The sequence below is a fragment of the Pongo pygmaeus genome, chromosome 17 (genome assembly GCF_028885625.2).
Source record: "Pongo pygmaeus isolate AG05252 chromosome 17, NHGRI_mPonPyg2-v2.0_pri, whole genome shotgun sequence".
NCBI classification, from domain to species: domain Eukaryota; kingdom Metazoa; phylum Chordata; class Mammalia; order Primates; family Hominidae; genus Pongo; species Pongo pygmaeus.
Genome location: NC_072390.2, coordinates 39,415,908 through 39,434,943, shown reverse-complemented (window position 1 = coordinate 39,434,943; position 19,036 = coordinate 39,415,908). Strand labels below are relative to the sequence as shown.

General features: G+C 40.2%; 1 protein-coding gene across 2 annotated transcripts; it reads left to right on the top strand.

Moving 5' to 3' along the window:
* Nucleotides 1-644: 644 nt before the first annotated feature.
* Nucleotides 645-17,232, top strand: LOC129019042 (WW domain-binding protein 2-like). 2 transcript variants are annotated; one of them, XM_054461298.2, is made up of 2 exons: nt 645-3,301; nt 16,498-17,232. In XM_054461298.2, the coding sequence occupies exon 1, from the start codon at nt 651-653 to the stop codon at nt 1,419-1,421; it is 771 nt and encodes a 256-aa protein (XP_054317273.1). In that variant the 5' UTR covers nt 645-650; the 3' UTR covers nt 1,422-3,301; nt 16,498-17,232. The 2 variants fall into 2 exon arrangements, with proteins under 2 accessions (XP_054317273.1, XP_054317272.1); XM_054461297.1 differs by lacking the exon at nt 16,498-17,232 and having other exon boundaries at nt 651-1,055; nt 1,179-1,421.
* The last annotated feature ends 1,804 nt before the right edge of the window (nt 17,233-19,036 follow it).

The window sequence follows — 19,036 nt, the reverse complement described above, 5'->3', positions numbered from 1 at the left end:
TGACAGCATTTGGGACTGTCTCTCTCCTCCAAGCTCCCCTTGGTCTCTGGAGAAGGATTGTGGGGCCTCTCTGCAGGTCTGTCCAGGATCTCATTAAAGAGACTAGTGGGGACCTAGCATTAGAGAGATTTTATAGCCTGAGGATGTGCCCAACTGTGACAAGAAGATGACTGCTGACTAAAGTCAATCCTTCACCCTCAGAAATTCAAAGACCAGTCCTCGGAGCAATAGCATCTTTCCAGAGCTGACACTCCGAGGAGAGTGCTGCATGTGGCACTGCCACAGATATGAAAAGCAGAAACTTCCACGTGCAAATGACCGCGTGGAAAGAGAGCACAGTCCTCCCTGCCCCCTCCCTTAAGCAACATAATTACTAGCTGAAATCTCTCTATGAGGGTCCCCTAAATGGCTGAGCCATTTCACTGGCCCATTAAATGAACACAAAAATTTGTGAGCTTAGTCCTTGGCCTGCCTCCACTGACCTTCTAAATATGGAAGACCTAGGCTAACTTTAAGATTTCTTTGAGAGGGTGTGGATTCCCGTGAGTTGCTTCTCTACCTAAAAGTCACATTTGTGAAGAAGATGTAGCTACCACCATGGGCTGGTCAACTGCAGGATGGGGCGTCTCGGGGCTGCTTTTGGAAAGACTATGGTGCTCAACGAGAGTCACTCAGAGGGCAGCAGAATGATTGCCAACAACACTGAGAGCATCCCAATGTCCTACGATCTTGTGAAACTTACGTTCAGTGACATGAAGAACGTGCCAGAGGCCTCCAAAGGGACCAAGAAAGGCACCATCTACCTTACCTCTTTCATCTTTCTGTACAGGGCGAAGGATGCTATGCAGTCCTTCGTAATGTCATTTTATCTCGTGAAGACCTGTGAGATCAAGCAGCCTGTGTTTGATACAAACTACATCAAGGGAACAGTGAACGCCGAAGCAGGCGGTGGCTGGGAAGGCTCTGCTTCCGGCAAGTCCGCCTTCACGGCAGGGGGCGCCGCTGAATCTGGACAGCAGGTGCTCCAGGTGACATCTCAAGCGTCCAGGGGTGAAGCCCTCAGTGGAGCCTACGGCCACTCTCACATGCCTGGCAGGACTTGTGTCTTTCCCCTGCCAGTCACTAGTGGAATGTATCCCTGCCCTCCTGGCTGCCCTTCTCCACCACCTTCGCCTGAGTTCTATCCAGGACCTCCCAAGATGGACAGGGCCGTGGGGTATGTGCAGCCCCCACCACCGCCCTATCCTGGGCCCATGGAACCTCCGGTCAGCCCAGATGTTCCCTGCACTCCTGCAGCCGAAGCCAGGGCCACAGAAGTAGCTGCCAGCACCTATTATAACCCAGGCAAACCACACCACGTCTCCATGCCCACGAAGCAGCCTCCGCCATCTTACCCGAGGGAAGATAAGAAGACCCAGTAGACGCCTCCCACCTCCAGCCTCCTGCCTGCCTCCCAGTCCTTGTTTCCTACCCCTTCCCTCAGGGCTGCGGCTGGGGCTGGGGGAGGTGAGGGAGGGCCTCGTTCTGCCTCCAGGTCTGATCATAAACAGTTACCAGGAACGAACGCTGGGGGACAGTTGGGTCCCTGGCCTTGGGAGAGGCCCTGCTCCGCTTCCCAGCCGCATGCCTGCCTCACATCTCTGGGGCTCTGGGGAGCACAGGGTGTCGCCCCCGCCCCCCACCCTCCCGGTCCCATTTCACTCTCGTAGCTTCTCCCTACACAGGGACTCTCTGGCTACCTCATCCACTGCAGTCCAGCTCCCTTGGTCTGGCAGCCACTCTACACTCAGCCTCATGAGCCCCCTCAGACCAGCCAGGTGTCTTCCCAGAGACCCCCGCCAGGCCTGGTTCACATTCCCTCCTCTGGTCTGTGCCTGGCCTGGAAAGGCCACCATGTGCGGACGATCAGCACAGATTCCACTCAGCCAGGTTCTGGCCCCAGCCACTGTCACCCTCCCCTTCCCTGTCCTGGGTCATGGTGTTGCCAACTCCATGTGACTTTTGAGGCTGTAAAATGAGCTTCTAGGACTTGAGTGGCATCAGGACAAGCCCACTGAGGCTGGGAAGGAAGCCTCCCTGCTTTCTGCTAGTGTTTCTGGAATTTGCTTTCCGTCTCCTCTCTCTTCCCTCTAGAAGGGGCTTCTCTACCGGAACTAGAGAATGCATATCTGTGCCGTTGTGCCACCTGGGTGGGCCAGGAATGAGGGCCCCTGACCCTGCATGCTGGCTGGAGCCCCTCGGCCTGCCTCTTTCCTATAAGCCTCATGCCCCCGGATACACTGACATTTGCTCTAGTTCATTCCTGCACTGGCCATGAAGTGAGGTGATGGTTATTTAAAGAGAATTCCCTATTGATTTGACGAAAAATCCAGTTAATATATTAATGTGAAATAAATCCTGTTTGTACCTTGATTTGTTGGCTGAAAATGTGAAACAGTAAAAATGAAGTAACAGAAAAAAAAAAAGTAGGATGGTCCAACTCCTCTCTGCCTGAGACTCATTGGGTAATCTTCTCTGTGTCTTTGACTTTTTATCTGTAAAAGAGATTATACTCAGGTCCTCTGTTCCATATGTGGGATGACAATAGGGGCAATATTTAATCTGGACCATAAATCTTTAAAATCATTTAATTTTCAGCTCTTCTGCCATGTAATGCAACTACTACTTTATATATTTAGGCTACTTGATACTTTTGAAGTAATTCAATATGACTCAAGAGCAAGAAAATGTATCAGATAGCTTTTTGAGGCCATTTAGGGATGGAGGCAAGCCATGAGTTCAAGATTCAAGGGAATATGAAGAGGCGAACAAATAACACTTTCTTCCCCCCTGGAGTTACTAAACAGTGTGAGAAATAAAAAGTATGACAGACAGGAGACCACAGTATCACCTTCTTATCCTGATACTGGAGAATGTGGCTTGTATCTGCAGGCAAGTCGGTTTCATAATATAGAGGCTCAGAATGAGACAGACTTTATGGGTGGGTCACATTAGCTGGATTACCACTGGCCCCCACCCAGGGGAGCCTGCCCCAGAGAACTTGGGGTGTGGAGAAGCAGGGCAAAATGTTTGCTTCCTATGGACTGCTAGTTCTCAAGAACAGGAAGAGAGAAAACGGCTGGGAAATATGCTCAGTTTCTTCTCTCCAGCTCATTCTGAGATAACTGATTCCTCCTCCTCCCAGGGGAAGAGTGAAGGACAATATGGAACGAGGCCAGGAGTGTTGTGTTCTCTCCAAATGGAAGGAAACCTCTGGAATGGGAAAGAAGCATTCCCTCCTAACATGGTGTGTTCCTAGAAGGTAAGTGAGTATTTTCGAGAAGACTTCTTATTTTTTATACCACCCCTAGAGAAGGTAATGTTGTCTAGTCATCTACCACCCTTAGGAGTTAGGCCAAGAAACTTGGTACCCAGGGATTTTGCTAAGTCAGTTTTTGTGTTTTAAAACAGCATCAGGAGAAGACATTTAACCAACTCACCCCAGTATAATTCTTGGATTTATATTGTTTTGATATGTTCAAAGCTATTCATTCTTTTCTGAATTTTAGAAAGTAGGACCACACTTACCTGGGTGACAGAAAGAAAAGCTTCATTCTAGATTTTATCGTGACAGCCATGATCCTCTTCAAAGTTGTACTCACTTATATGTAACTTCAAAAGGCATTCACTTATTCATTCTTATATCTACCTATTCAGTCAATTATGCATGTATTTTAAAATTCAGTAAGAATTCATGAGTTGTTTCTCACCTATGTGCCAGATACTATACTAGGCAGGAGGAAAACAAAACCAATTCTGTGTATACAAAAGGTGCTAAATAAGGGGCTCACATAGTCCTAAAGGAGCTAGGACACTGTATTGGCCAGAACCCCACCACATACCTATGTGTTTATCTGCTTTAGACCCTTTAGATCCTGGTATGCACTGGAGGTTGCAGAAAATAGACATAAACATCTTTACTTGATTTCTCCATATAAAGTGTGTAACATTAGACATGTAACTTAGATATTTATATGTGTCTGAAAGATTTGTACAAGAATTTTCATAGCAGCTTTATTTAAAATGACCCCAAACTGAAACGACCCAAATGTTCATTAACAGATTAATGGGATGCTAACACTCAGCAATAAAAAGGAACTACTAATTACATACAACACAGATGAATCTCAAGCCATTACAACATAGTAACACATATAGCAGTAATACATACAGTGGAAGAAGCCAGGTTAAAAGAGCAGGTACTATCTGATTCCACTGTGTGAAGTTGTAGAATAGGTGAAAATAAGTTATAGTCAAAGAAATCATAACAGGGGTCACATCTGGAAGTAAGTAGTGGGGAGACAGACTAAAAAGGGATATGAAGAAGCTTAGGATGATAGGAATGTTTTCTATTTTAATTGGGGTGTTCGTTGTGCAGCTGTGTACATTTATCAAAACTCACCAAATGACACACTGTACAGCATTTTATGTATAAAGTATACCTTAAAATGTAAAGAGAAAGGTACAAAGGTACAAATTGATCAGAGAATAAAAGCTCAATTAAGCATATTTTTAAAAAATGAAACCTATCAAAAACATTTCAAATGTTTCTTGGCATTTGAACTACACTTAAATAGGTCATGATTTATAATCTCCAAGCACAGAATGTTTTTCTTCCTAAACTTTGTACCTTTAGGGAAAAATTTTTATTACAGAAATGGAATACAATAGGAAAAATAAGCTGCTTCTTAAATATTTACCTTAATACATAAAGAAAACTAGGGACTGTCATAATTAGAACACATGTAAGTCTTTTTTTACATATGTATATTTATAGCTGACTGCATATAATTTTAGATGATAGTAATTGCCATTGTGTGTGAGTTTGTGAGTGTGTGTGCTGTGTACCAAGCAACATGGAGAAATAAAAGAAGGAAAGAGGGGAAGCAATATTAACATAATTTGAAAAACTGGATGAAATTATTTCAGTACTGTCAAATTATAATCATTTACAAAAAGAATATATATTATTGGTTATTTTCATGTGTATTAATTGGCACTCAAGCCATCTGTATCATTTACTCATATATATTTAATGGGGATCATAAATATTCCTCTGCCAGCTAGAGAAGAGCCATCTATCAGGAGAGATGACAATCTTGGGGCTATTACTCAATGACTTGGTAGTAAAGGCTGAGCATTTTCTTGAGGTTATTAGAGTTGGATTTTAAACTTCTTTTATAGTAATGTACAGTGACATATAAAACACATTGCTTTAATGGATTTTTAAAACTCCTACCAAAAAAATCCACTTTAAATGTAGTGAATGCTGATCTATGAAATGAAGTTTATTTCATAAGCCATAGTTAGCTTTTGAGCTTTGAGTTATATACTCTGTCCTAGAACACTAGTCCAATTTTAGTAGACCTGGAAATAAAAATGGAAATTGTTATTGACCCATTCAGCTCCCATGTAGCAACTTTTTTTTTTCTGTAAATGTAGTTGTGCACACATTTCTTGGAAGGGATAGAAGAGTTTCATTCCTGACATTGTCAACCACCTTTCATTCTGATAGTTGTGTCAATGTGTCACAGTCACCAGCACTATCAAAAGGGGCTTTGAAATGAAATTGCATATTAAAAAGAAAAGCCTGGGGTGATTTGATGTGTTTCAGTTCAGCCTGGGAGTGGAAAGGGAGAACCGTGTGCTAGGCCCAGGACACCTCCTGAATGCTCTGTGTCAACCTGCTCTGTGTTAATTTGCTTGGCTAATGTCCAGGGAGGTTTCTGGGACTTCTCAGTGCCCCACACTGTAGTCCTGGGACTTGCAGTGGCACTGTAGTTAGGGTTGGCTCACAGAAGACTTCCAGTTCACTTACATGGTGGCCAGCACAATTCCCCGTTTTCATATGCTGAAGCAGAAATATTTCTTTAGATAAGACAAAAGTATAGATTTAGTAGCATTGTCCCCTCTGTCTGGAATCATTTCCTCGAGTGTATGCTTCTAGTTCTCTGGTCTGCAAACTGGACTTAACGGTTGTAGACCACCATTTTAAGCAACTAGAAAAAACAAGGGCCATTCTTACTTTGGCCTGATTGCAGAGCATTCACTTGTATCATTTGTATAGTTTCTGACATTCACTTTTCTGACATTCTGTCTCAAAGAGAGTTGGAATCTGTGTCTTTAAGAATGAGGACAGTTTGAGACTTGGTGAGAAGAATAGATAAATGACCTCTCCCTTCCAATTTGAACTCTGAGTTCAGAATTAGCAGTTCAGATGTGACTGGCTGAGCATCGAATTGCTTCTCAGCCCTGCCAGTACATTGGAATCACCTGGGGAGCTTTTAAAAAATTACTGATGTTCAGGCCCCACCCCTAGAGAGCTCATTTAATTGGTCCAGGGTGGAGCTTGGACACCAGTAATTTTTTTAAAAGCTCCCCAGGTGATCTTAATGTGTACCAGGGTTGAAAACTACTGGTTTACAGCAAAATAGTTTCAGTCATAGAGCAGTAGCAAAAAAGGGAACCGGGGATTGAGTGTGGCAAAGAAAGAGAAGGTTTGCATGGCTTCTGTAACTCTAGCAAATACCCACAGCAAGGATCTGGAGATGCAAACGTGAATCAGACAGGACTATGCTCCAGGGGCTCATGGACAGTGAGAGAGGAAGACCTAAACTCAGCCCTGCAGTAGAGGGTGGTAAATGCTGGCCTAGTGGGGCTGGGAAGAGGCGCAAGGCTTGTCTTGCAAATCAGAGGGAAGTGAAGCCTCCCTGGGCATTAGCTAAGCAAAAGCTAAAAGAATTACTCTTACTTAACTGAATCACACCTTAAATACTCGATTTATATTATTCCTTCATCTGATCCTCACAACCACCCTGGGGAGGTGGTTTAGTCACATTCCATAGAGGAGGAAGAGGAAATACAGAGATGTTAAGGATGTGACCTACAGTCACAGCGGTGGAGGCCGAGATGGCAATTAATCCTAACAGGCATGGCTCACCCAGTCCTTACAGGACAGCCCTGTAAAATAAGTGTGACTGCTACTTCCTTTTATAGATGCATAAAGTGAGGCTCAATCTGGTTAAGCAACTTGCTCAAGAATAAGCTAGCGCTTCCTAAGTGCTAAAGTAGGGTATATTCATTTCATATTGGCACTGTAACAGAGCACTATAAACCTTGTGGTTTAAAAATAGCACAAATGCATTTTCTCAAAGTCCAGGAAGGTCAGAAGTCTAAAATGGGTTGGCGGGGCTGATTCCTTCTGAAGGCTCTAGGGGAGAATTTATTCCCTTTCCTCTTCCAGCTTTTAGAGGCTGCCTGCATTTCTCGGCTCATGGCCCCTTCCTCTATCTTCAAAGCCGGCAGCATAGCATCTTCAGCGCTCTCATCTCTCTCTGACCTCTGCTTCCATTGTTCCATCTCCATCTTTTACTCTGACTCTCCTGCACCTCCTCTTTCCCTCATAAGGACCCAGGTGATTTGACAGGACACACCCAGATAATTCAAGACAATCTCCTAGCTCAGTATTCTTTTTTTCTTACTACAATTTTAAATTTTTTTTCTTATTTCCATAGTTTTTTTGGGAACAGGTGGTGTTTGGTTACATGAGTAAGTTCATTAGTGTTGATTTGTGAGATTTTGGTGCACCCATCACCCGAGCAGTATACACTGAACCCAATTTGTAGTCTTTTATCCCTCACCACCCGCCACCCTTTCCCTCTGAGTCCCCAAAGTCTATTGTGTCATTCTTATGCCTTTGCATCCTCGTAGCTTAGCTCCCACTTATGTGTGAGAACATACGATGTTTGGTTTTCCATTCCTGAGTTACTTCACTTAGAATAATAGTCTCCAACTCCACCCAGGTTGCTGCAAATGCCATTATTTCATTCCTTTTTATGGCTGAGTAGTATTCCATCATATCTAACTATCTATCTATCACAATTTTTTTTTTTTGAGGTGGCATTTCGCTCTTGTCACCCAGGCTGGAGTGCAGTGGTGTGATCTCAGCTCACTGCAACCTCCACCTCCCAGGTTCAAGCAATTATCCTGCATCAGCCTCCCAAATAGTTGGGATTACAGGTGCCTGCCACCACGCCTGGCTAATTTTTTTGTATTTTTAGTAGAGACAGTGTTTCACCATGTTGGCCAGGCTGATTTTGAACTCCTGACCTTAAGTCATCCACATGCCTTGGCCTCCCAAAGTGCTAGGATTACAGGTGTGAGCCACCATGCCCAGGCCACAATTTCTTTATCCACTCATTGATTGATGGTTTTTGGGGCCATTTCCATATTTTTGCAATTGCAAATTGTGCTGCTATAAACATGTGTGTGCAAGTATCTTTGTTGTATAATGACTTCTTTTCCTCTGGATAGATACCCAGTAGTTGGACTGCTGGATCAAATGATAGTTGTACTTTTAGTGCTTTAAGGAATCTCCACATTGTTTTCCATAGTGGTTGTACTAGTTTGCATTCCCACCAGCAGTGTAAAAGTGTTCCCTTTTCACTGCATCCACACCAACATCTATTTTTTTTAAATTTTTTGACTATGGCCATTCCTGTAGGAGCAAGGTGGTAGTGCATTGTGGTTTTGATTTGCATTTCCCTGATCATTACTGATGCTGAGCATTTATTCATACGTTGGCCATTTGTATATCTTCTTGTGAGAATTGTCTATTCATGTCCTTGCTCAGTATTTGTAACCTAATCACATCTGCAAAGTTCCTTTTGCTATTTAGGTTAGCATATTTGCAGGCTCTAAAAATTAGGATGTGCTCCTGTGTGTGTGTACGTGTGTATGCAAGTGTTTGACAGTGGAGGCAGAGGGGGGATTATTCTGCCCACTATACAGGGACAAATCCAAACAAATGCAGGTCTGACTCTAAATCTTTTTATTCCTGGATGATACTCCTTGACTCTTTTTCTAACACACACACACACACACACACACACACACACACACACACATTTAGAAATAAAATCTTTTGACTTCTGCAAAATGGAATCTTTCCACTTTCTGCTATTAGATTCTTTCAGACAAAAATGTTATTGTCTGAGTTGTTGGAATAATTGTCCTATGCCCCTCTTCATCAACAACCTGGGCACATAGGAGTTCTGAAAACTGAACGTTCTTGAGAAGGAGCTGGACCTAACACATAATCAGCCCACACACAAACAAGAATACATCCTAAACTCTAGAACCTGGGACTATGTTACCCTCCATGGCAAAATGAACTTTGCCGATATGATTAAGCAAAGAATATTGGAATAGGAGATTATTTTAAATTATCTGGGTGGACTCCATCAAAACCTAAAACAGCTTTGAGGGCCTTAAGAGGGGATGGCTTAGCCCTTGGTCATCATTATAGTAAAAACATGTACATTCCTATTGCTTCTTATCTCGTGCCGCTTGGACCCAATCTTTTCATTAATACCCCAGAGAGTCTCTTCTTGTATCTCCTGTAAGTTCAGAAACAGCATCTGCCACACCTGGGTTATTTTTATAGGATCTTGACTGAATAACATCTGTAATCTTTCTGAAGTTGAGGGTTAAAAACAAGAGGAGAGGCTGGAGACAAAAAACCTACCTTCTGACACTGTCGAACCTTCTCAGTTTGCTGAGAACAGAGATTCGCTGAGAAGCCAAATCTCACTTGAATAAAGGCAAAAGGAACAATTTTGCCCTCTGCCAAAAAAAAGAGTTATAATATTTGTAAGAATGTTAAATACATTTTCCATGAGTGTCAGTAATAACATTCTTGGAGTCTCATAATGCAGGCCTTGAACGAGTGGATTTAGATGAGAATACTTTAGACAACATTAAAAGTAACTTCAGTTTAATTTAGTACATGGGTAATGTAACACTCAACAGCAGCCATGGTACCAAGGATGATTAAAAATAGTGTGTGTGTTAACTGAAGTGGTCTCACATATACTGTATTGTAGTCTATTAAGTTTCTGCTTTTCATGCTTAGTTTTTTTTGAGATGCCTAAAATAAGGTAGGTGAGTGTTTGTGCTTGGCCTGCAGCTGGTCCTCGGCCAATGTTAAATGGTAGTAATATGCAGGTGAACAGAGGGTTAACAAGCTCTGTAATTTCTGAGTAGGTTCATCTGAATCAAAAGTAGAGTTGACTATTTGAAGGATCAAACAAGCGAGCACAGTGAGTACCACCGTGGAGGCGCCCTGGCCAAAAGAGTGTAGAAGACATCTCCATGGATGATGGACAACTCGCTGGGCCTGGGTATGCAACCTTGGGAAGGTCCACATAAGAAACTGAGTTTCTGGGTTGAGCTCAGTGGCTCACACTTAGAATCCCAGCACTTTGGGAGGCCAAGGCAGAGGATCGCTTGATCCCAGGAGTTCGAGACCAGCCTGGGCAACATAGAGTGACCCTATCTCTACAAGAAATACACAAATAGTTAGCTGGGGGTGGTGATGTGCACCTGTGGTCCCGGCTACTTGGAAGTCTGAGGTGGGAAAATCACTAGAGCCTGGAAGGTCGAGGCTGCAGTTTTTCAGCCTTGCTGTTACTGCATGAGCAAATTCTACCTGTCTCTGAAGCCATCATTCATATTCTACCTCTTCCAGATGATGGTTTTTGACCCTAGAAAACTATCTTCTCTTCCGCTTCTGGATTCTCATAGCACTCTATCTGGTGGTGTCCGAAGTCCTCTGGCTGGGCTGCCATAACAAAGTACCATACACTGAGTGGCTTAAATAACACAAATTAATTTTCTCACAGTTCTGGAGGCTGGAAGTCTGAGATAAGTTTTTGATAGGGTTGGTTTCTTCTGAGGCCTCTCTCCTTGGCTTATAGATGGCTGCCTTCTCCCTGTGTCTTCCTAGGGTCTTCTCTCTGTGCCTGTTTCCAAATTCTTTTGATTATAAGGACACCAGTCCTGTAGAATTAGGGCCCACCCTAGTAACCCCATTTGGACTTAATTATCCCTTTAAAGGCCCTGTCTCCAAATATAGCCACATTTTGAGGTACTAGGGGTTAGGATTTCAACTAATTTTGTGGGGGACACAATTTATCTTCTTGTCTTCTCTCCTTTAACTTTATTGTATAATTATTTATTTGCCTGTTGTTTCTCCTCTATTAGATGGCAAGCAATGAAGGGAAGGAAGAGAAGGAAGGCAGAGGCTAGACCAAATCAGTAAAACACATGATTCACAGGTTAAACAATCATGCAACTGAACAAAAATAAAGACCAATGAACTATAAAATGGGAGATATGGAAATGTACATAACAAAGGAAAAGTCTTCAAACTTATCAGCGCTATCCAACTGGAAAAAAAAAAAAAAAAGTTGGCCAGAGCAGATGAACACTTTCTTAGAGAGTTGTTATTAACAGAGCTAAAGGGAGTGGGCTTTTGTCTGATTCTGGGTGGCGTGTTTATGTCAGAATAGATGTGGTCTATTTTTCCTGGAACAGTCACCCAAAGAAGGTGTTCAGTAATCAGAAGACTGTTCCCCGAGCTCTCCAACACCTCTCTGGCTTCCTGTCTTTGTTCTGTTCTCTCTAGAGGCCCTGTGCAAAGCAGGACTTTTTGTTGCTTTATCCAACTATGCAGTCCTGTGATGTGGGCCTCTCAAAGTCACCCTGCTCAACTGGGCAGTGTTTCAAGGGATCAGGAAGCCGTTTTCCATCCCAGGAGCCAGCCTCAAAGTTAGAAAGTTCTGTGGTTTGGTTTGGATTTCGCTCATCCCTACAGAGAACTTGCTTTGCCAATCTCTACATACATGTCAGCATAAATAGCAACAGATGTACCTTCAACATGTAAAATCTCCATAAAATATAACAAACTCTGTTTTTCCATTTGGGATGAGTCATTAACCATATGTTTGTGATACTCTTTCATTTGCAGATCTGAGGCACACATTTTACCTTGCAGGAGACTAAGAGCTATTTTTTTTTTTTTGGGAGGTTCCTTCCTGTCTTGAGAATTGATTCAGCAATGCCTTGGTCTATTTCTGTGGGTATCTTGAATCAGCGCATGGAAAATGTATGGAATTTTTTTTTTTTTTTTTTTTTTTTTACGTGAGCTGCATGGCGTGTCTGGACTCTGCCCTTGGAACTATTCTTGGCCAGAATATTTCAAAACCCACTCTGGTACTCGGAGTGCTACTCATGTGACGGCTTAGTGGCTGGCCTCTTGCAATGGAATATGCTGATTTCAGGAGAGTTTGTTTGCTTTTTGATACTTCAGAGAGAGAAATGTGGCATGTGGCAAGGCTGCAGGCAGGGAATACAGAAGATGAGTAATCAGTGGATGTCATTTTGCAGCAAGTAGGAGGGTTTTTTGTCTTATCTGCAAGTGGTGTATGAAAGTCTTCTGTACTTAAGTCTCTGAAAGTAAATGCTCTTGAGGAATTTTGTCTACTGTCAAAGTTAGTATTTTCTTGGAATTTGAGTTTTTCTCTTCGAAAGAAGAACAAAACTTTTTATTATGAAAGATCTTGAAAATATACAAAATAAGAAGTATAATATTATAGTATAATGAACTCCCAAATACTTATCACCCAGATTCAACAGTTAACATTTTGCCACACTTGTTTTATTTATTCTATTTTTCCTTTCCTTTTCTTTCTTTCTTTAAGTACTGAAAAATTCCACTGATCTATAATTTTACCCTTATGCATCTCCAAATAAAGACCTTATCTTACAAACATCGTATAATTATCACAACTAACCAAATTAGCAGTCGTTTCTTAATATCATCTAATGCTAAGTCTATATTCAAATTTCCTGGATTATCTCAAATACATTATTTTACAGTTGGTTTGTTCAAGCCCAGATCTAATCAATGTCCACATGATGTTTTTGAGTGTTTTGTCTCCTACATATTTTTAATTTTCTAATAGTCCCCTTGTCTTTATTTGGGGTTCCCCCAAAGCAGACCCTATGATAAGGACTTGAGGGCAGGCATTTTATTTGTACAGTAGTGCTAGGAAGAAAAAAATGAGGTAGTAGGAAAAGTGAGGCAGGAGAGGGTGAAAGACCAAGAAAAGATGCATTAATGAGCAGTGTATCACTGTAGGCAACTGGGACTTAATTCTGCTGGTGATGCTCTGAGGACCTGGGTACCATGCACCTCAGAGCTGTCCCACCAAAGCTGGGGAATGTGAAATCTCTATCTACAGACTCTCACCCCTCACTCTTCACTTCTGGGCTGCCTTGCTCATGGGCTGAGTGAGCTCACGTGGTTCCAGAAAAAGGCCCCAGACAGAGGAGCAGAGAGACCCACGTGACTATTTGTCGTTGTTGGTACCTTAAACTTGTTCCTCTCTCCCCTATATTTCCTGCACACTGGAAATCAGACTAAAGGCTCTGTTAGAGTCAGTTTCAGTCTGTTTCAGCAAAAGCTTCAGAGGTGGTCTTCTTTCTCCAGATTTGATGGGTTAGTCCTGGGTAATTTGCATCAAGGAGAATGAACCTTACTTCCACTCAGCAGCTCCTATTGCGAAAGGCACCTTGGAGATTATCAAGTCCAGCTTCATATTTTATGGGGAGGGGAACTGGGGACCAGAGAGATCATTGGCCGTTTCCCTTGCCATATACTCTTCACATCTATTTCACAGTGTTTTAAAATGTATTTAATAACATTCTGCAGTTTCTTCACTGCTGTGGACATTCCACAGAAAACTTCTCCATCCCAGCTTCATCAGTGGCCTCTCTGTTGTATAAATTTTATGGACTCCTCTCAGTTCCTATTCTATCTGTTGTCTCTGCATTATTTAATAAGTATACTCTCTGTCTTAAAATACTTGTTTTACCTATCTTCTCTTATCACACTGTTGTAATTCATTTCCAGTCTTTCTGACTAATACCTATCAATCATACCCATTTGCCTCTAGAAAATAAATAGTTGCTAAGATTTGAGGGACGCCCACCAGATATACTACAATTTAAAAGAAGATTCTATATCAAATTAAAAGAAGATTCCAGGAGTGAATGTATAATTTCTATACTTGTGAGAATAGTGGAGAACTAAGGGAAGTGAGCAGAGACGATTCTGTCAATTCCTGATAACGTTTTCCAATTTGGGGAGATGGAAATGGGGATTGGAGTGGGCCGCTGAAGAAATGGAACCACATTCCCAGAAGCTCATTCCCTCCCTCTGGCTCGACAGTGGGCACCGAGCTGGTGGAATTCCTTGGAGTTCTCAGGCTCCATGTTGTTTTCTCAAGCTTGAGAGCATGGTCTGGAGGCAAGGTTAACAAGGATGAAAAGTGCAAGGCAATCTCCTAGAAAACAACATTCAACCCTAGATTGGCAGCATCAGACAATAATGATTGTGTTGAGAAAATATCTAACTGACCAAATGCAATGCCTAAGTGCTCTTGGGTATCAGAATAGCCAAAGTTCCTAGCAATCCTACTTCTGGGTACATATCCAAAAGATTTGAAATCAGGATCTCAAAAGATATCTGCACTCCTGTGTTCACTGCAGCATTATTCACAATAGCCAAGATATGGAAACAACCCAAATGTCCAATAAAAGGTGAATGGATAAATAAAATGTAGTCAATACATATAACAGAATATTATTCAAACTTAGAAAGGAAATCTTACCATTTGCAACAACATGGATGGACCTGGGAGACATTAGGCTAAGTGAAATAAGACAGTCACAGAAGGACCAATACTGCATGATTCCTCTTATAGGAGGCATCCAAAATAATCAAATGTATATAGAAGTAGGCAATAGAATGGTGGTTATCAGAGAATGGGGGAAGGAAGATATGGTAAGTTGTAGCTCCATGGAGGAAAAGTTATAGAAGTTGCCTAAATTCTAGAGGTTTACTGTGCAACACAGTAACTGTAGTTAACAATAAAGTATTATGCACTTAAAAATTTGTTAAGAGGACAGAGCTCATGTTAAGCTTCCTTATCATTAAAACAAAACAACAATAACAAAGGGACACAAAGAAACTTTTATAGGTGGTGGATATGTTTATTACCTTGATTGTGGTAATAGTAACATGAGTGTATACACCTATGTCCAAATTCACCAAATTGTATATAATAATCATGTACAGTTTTTTTTGTAAACCAATTATACCACAGTAAAGCTGGAGGGGAAAATAACTATATTAGGAAAACAGGCAAAACCCAAAGCCCCTCTTTCTTACTCCTTCCTCCAAGAGCTGACCCTCAATAAAAGAGTTTCTATTTATATCTATCAAATTCAGTGGACCAAGCTGTGTGTGATCCTAGCTCCTTCTCTAACTTCCTTGGGAAAATGAATGAATAAAGTGATATTTTAATCTACAACATCTAGCTCTCCATATTAAATCGTATGGAATGAGAGTTTAGAAGATTTGGTTCTCTCTATATTGATGGCAAATTCAGAGCGACAAGTTCCCCTTTCAAAGGTGAAGAATGCAAATAAAAACAGAAGCTTGAGACCTAGAAAAATTACACAATGAAAAGGGAGGAAGTGAGCTCAACATCTAAGAGACAGATAAGAGATAAAAGGCATAATTTAACATAAATTTTATACAAAAAGACATAATGAAAATATATATAACTTTATCACACTCCTATGAAGAGGAAAGGATAAATGGACTTATTAAATAAAAAAAGGGAGAAGATAACAAAATGAAAAGGAAAGTACTGAGGTGAGTTAAAAAAAAAAAGCAAAGGAGAAAAATAATGTTATTATGGAACTTAAAACTACAGTAGAAGAATCAAAGCCAGAACTGACATTAAAAACTAGAATCCATAGAGAACTATCCTGGGAAAATAATCACTCAGAATGAAGAAAGAGAGACAAAGGAAACAAAAAGATCAGTGTGAAGATAATAGCTATGGAAATCAAACAATGAAGATTCAGCACATAGTTTGCTGCCTGCAGAAGTTAGAAATGATAAACACAAAAAGAGGAATATACAGGTGGCGAAGGCTCACTGTAGCCAAATGGAAAGAATTTGTCAAACCCAAAGTGTCTCTGAGCAAATGTACAGAACTTTAAGAATGAAAAGAAAAATAATCCTTCAAGTCAGAATAGCACTGCTTAAGACTACAGTCAGATTACCTGGGTACAAGCTGCATTGCTGTGATATTAAGCAGGTCGTATGTAACTTACAAGATTATAATGAAGATGAAATACAAAAATATTTGCAAAAGCACTTAGCCTGTTATTTGGCACATAATAAGTACTTGGTAAATGCCATCTATTGTCACAAACATCCAGCCAGAGAAAATATGTAACCAACAATGGGAATCATCAGGCTAGTCCAGTATTCACATTAGCAGTATAAGAGAATTTTAAAAGGAAAGCTGTGGCCAAATATCCCATAAACAATCGAGTTGTTATTCTTGTAAAGGCAAAAGAAAGGCATACTCACAAAAGCAAGAATTTGGGAAGTGTATTACCAATGAACAATTCCTGGAAAAGGTCATTTGCACAAGTTTTCTAGCAATGGGAAAGATGAATAAAAAAGAATAGGAAGTTATGGTATAAAAGGACTGTGAATATGGATTACTTAATTAATTTGTTCTTAACCCCTAGGAGATTCTGAGGAAGACATGGACCCTCTCAGAAGGAAACGCACTCCAGATACCTGAAAATGTACATTCTACTTGGTGTTATTCAGAAATCTATGGAAATCAATCCATGGCCTCCTTTGGAATCCATAGATCACAAATCCCATTTTAAACACAAATCTAAGTTTAAATAACTATGTTCATTGTGATTATAAAACAAAAATTAAATCTTAATTTTTGATGGAATACATATATAATAAAAATAATATTTTAAATACAATAGATATGGACAAAACCTTCAAGGAAAGCAACACACCTAAACACCCATGTGCACACACATACCAGGAAGCAACGGGGTGAGTGGCAGGAAAAAAATGCATGTTTTTTCTCATTTGTTCAGGGAATAGATTAAAAGATATGGCAATGTTTGGTAGGTTTAAGCAAGTATATAAAGACATAAAAGTAACATTTAGAAAAATTGGAGAAAAAATATACGTTCTAATGGTGAGAAAAAATAAATACAGAATATTACAGATAGATTAATTAAACATGGTAAAATTTTAATAATCAGTGTATCTAGGCAGTGAGTATATGGCTGTTCGTTGCATATCATTCTGTCAACTTTTCTATATATTAAATTTTTTTCACAATAAAACCATGTGTGATGAGAAAAAGAAGCAAACTATGTAGTAAAGGCTAAAGAAGAAAAATCATAAAAGCTATTCTAGAATTGCTCTAATAAAATTTAAAAACAAATCTCAAACAGAGTAAGCTGAGTAATGTAGCTGTTTCTCTCTCACAATTCAAATACTCCTTAAAATAAAACCAGTAAGTCCAAATACTCAGAAACAATATTCATAAGGTGTGGCATCTAATCATCTAATCAAAAATTATAAGATAGAGATGAAGCTGGAAACTGTGACCCATAATGAAGAGAAAAAATTCAATCATAGAAACAGATATAGAAATAACAGAGCTGGTGAAATTATCAGAAAATGTTGTTTAAAACCACAAGTGTAAATATGTTCAAGGATAAAAATTCTAGAAATTAAGAAATATAACATATGAAAAGAAAGTGTTACTGGAATGAAACTTACCTCAAATTATATGCTACATAATAACATATCAACGGATTTGAAAACACAGCAATGGAAATTATGCAAAATGAAATGCAGAGACAAAAAGACTGAAAAACTTGAATAAAGACTCCGTGACCTATAGGAGAGTATCAAGTAGCATAACATACATGTAATTGGGATCCCAGAAGAAAAGGAATGAGAAAAGGACAGAAAATATATTTGAAGAAATGATGGCTAATCAAGAGCATCAGTGAACACCTACAGATAATATATTTAATGGAGAAGATCAAATATTTTCCTCCTAATGTTAAGAACACAGCAAAAATATCTGTTCTTACCCCATCTATTTTACATTGTACTGAGATCCTAGCCAGAGCAATAAGGCAAGAAAAAGAAAAGTAGAACTGTGTGAAGTTCTTTGAGATGTATCCCAGCAGTGAGATTGCTGGTTCATGGGGTATACATACACATATTTTGACCAAATATTAACGGAATGTTCTCCAAAATGTCTGCATTTGTCTCTACTACCCCCTATTGTGATGGAAGCTTGCCCTATCACCATACACCTGCCAGCACCTGGCATTGTCCAGTCTTCCAATTTGTCCCAATGTGAGTGTGTAACGTTGATCACTGCCATTTAAATTTGCAGTTATCAAAATATACTACATTTGAGCATATCTTCATTTACTAGTGGCCTTTTAAGGTTCATTTTCTAGAAATTTCTTAGTCCATTAATCTAACCCTTTCTCGATTGTGTTCCTGTCTTTTTCCTGTTGGTTTTTCAAGATCTCTTTTCTTGATTCAAGGCCCTTGGTTGTTTTTGAAATTGCAAATGTCTCATGTGTCTGTCAGTTTTATCCATAGTTTTCTTTGTTGAGCGATAGCCTTCATTTCACTGGTGTCAAGTTATGCCACTTTTCACTTTGTTGTTAGTACTTTCAGGATTTTGTTTAAGAAATTCTTCCTCACTCCTAGGTTACAAAGGTATTGCCCTATATGTTCTTCTGTTTTTTTTTTTTTTCAGTGTTTTGTTTACACTTAGGTTATTAATCCTCTGTATATTTGTTTATGGTGTTAGGTAGATGTTAACTTTTAGTTTTTTCATATAGTAATTCATTTTTCTGAATGGCATCTACTAATTGTCTATATTTTCCCTATATCTTTATGATGGCACCATTATAAGACATTAAATTGTGTATCTGTCTCTGAGCTCTTCATTGTGTTCTATTGACTCTTACTATAGAGAATGAAGCAATTTATCTTTGCTTTTCTGTTCTTTTTCAAATTTGTGTAACTTTATTACTCTGTATGGTGTTTTTTTTTCTTTTCTTTCTTTCTTTTTTTTTTTTTTGAGACAGTCTCACTTTGTTGCCCAGGCTGGAGTGCAGTGGCATGATCTCAGCTCACTGCAACCTCCCAGGTTCAAGCGATTCTCATGCCTCAGCCTCCCGAGTAGCTGGGACTACAGTTGTGCACTACCACACC